At 38.7% G+C, this 919-nt stretch overlaps 1 protein-coding gene across 1 annotated transcript in view; it reads left to right on the top strand.

Moving 5' to 3' along the window:
• The window catches only part of LOC107577304 (scavenger receptor cysteine-rich domain-containing group B protein-like), a gene marked incomplete at both ends in the record, with an annotated part of 5,268 nt that extends 4,743 nt beyond the window's left edge, over window positions 1-525 (top strand). The window contains one exon of the mRNA XM_016263394.1: window positions 211-525. Within this exon, the coding sequence (XP_016118880.1) occupies window positions 211-525 (315 nt within the window). The remainder of the gene's footprint in view (window positions 1-210) is intronic.
• Between the last annotated feature and the right edge of the window lie 394 nt (window positions 526-919).

Below are 919 nucleotides of genomic sequence, written 5' to 3'. Positions count from 1 at the left end.
TATGAAGCAGCACAACTGTTTTCAACATTGACAATAATCAGAAATCAGCAAATTACTGTTTATGTTAAAATAAATGCAGCCTCAATGAGCAGAAAAGTCCCTTTCCAAATTAAAAAAAAAAGTCTTACCGACTCCAAGCGTTTGAACAGTAGTGTATGTTGTCTCGATCTGCTGTCTCTCTCTAACCCTCATCATCCATGGCTCTTTCAGAGAAGCCGAGCATCCGTTTGGTGAATGGCCTCAACAGCTGTCAGGGCCGAGTGGAAATCCTCTACTTCACCATCTGGGGAACGGTGTGTGATGATGACTGGGATATGGATAACGCACAGGTGGTCTGCAGACATATGGGATGCGGGCCACCTATCGCAGCCAAGCCTCTGGCTTACTTCGGCTACGGTTCCGGCCCCATACTGCTGGATAACGTGGACTGCAGTGGCAGTGAGCAAAAGCTGTCCGACTGCTTCAATCTGGGCTGGGGACAGCATAACTGCGGCCATTACGAAGATGCTGGAGTCATCTGTGCACGTAAGAGAAATATGACACACACTACAGTCTCATAGAATGATCACATAGAAAAGAATAGTTTTGAAAAGCCATGCATTTTACATTTATATACAAAGTGCATACTTATTTAAATGTACTCATAGATATTTAGACAAACAATTATTCCAATAATTCATATTAAATTAGTTCCATTTTATTTTGATCATTTAAATCAAATGAAATTGAAATCCATGCAAGCATCTGTATTTCACAAAAACATGTTAAGGTCACATTTCAGCCCAAAAACATATACTTTTAGGCAAAAATACACACACAACTATTTGTTTATCAGGTTAAATACAGTATAATTTCTAACAATAAAAGTATTTTCTATCACTTTTTATCAATTTAACACATCCTTGCTGAACAAAAGCAT

This window comes from Sinocyclocheilus grahami, unplaced genomic scaffold, assembly GCF_001515645.1.
Source record: "Sinocyclocheilus grahami isolate Dianchi unplaced genomic scaffold, SAMN03320097.WGS_v1.1 scaffold5660.1, whole genome shotgun sequence".
In the NCBI taxonomy this organism is placed as follows: Eukaryota; Metazoa; Chordata; class Actinopteri; order Cypriniformes; family Cyprinidae; genus Sinocyclocheilus; species Sinocyclocheilus grahami.
This window is presented reverse-complemented; position numbering and strand designations above follow the sequence as displayed.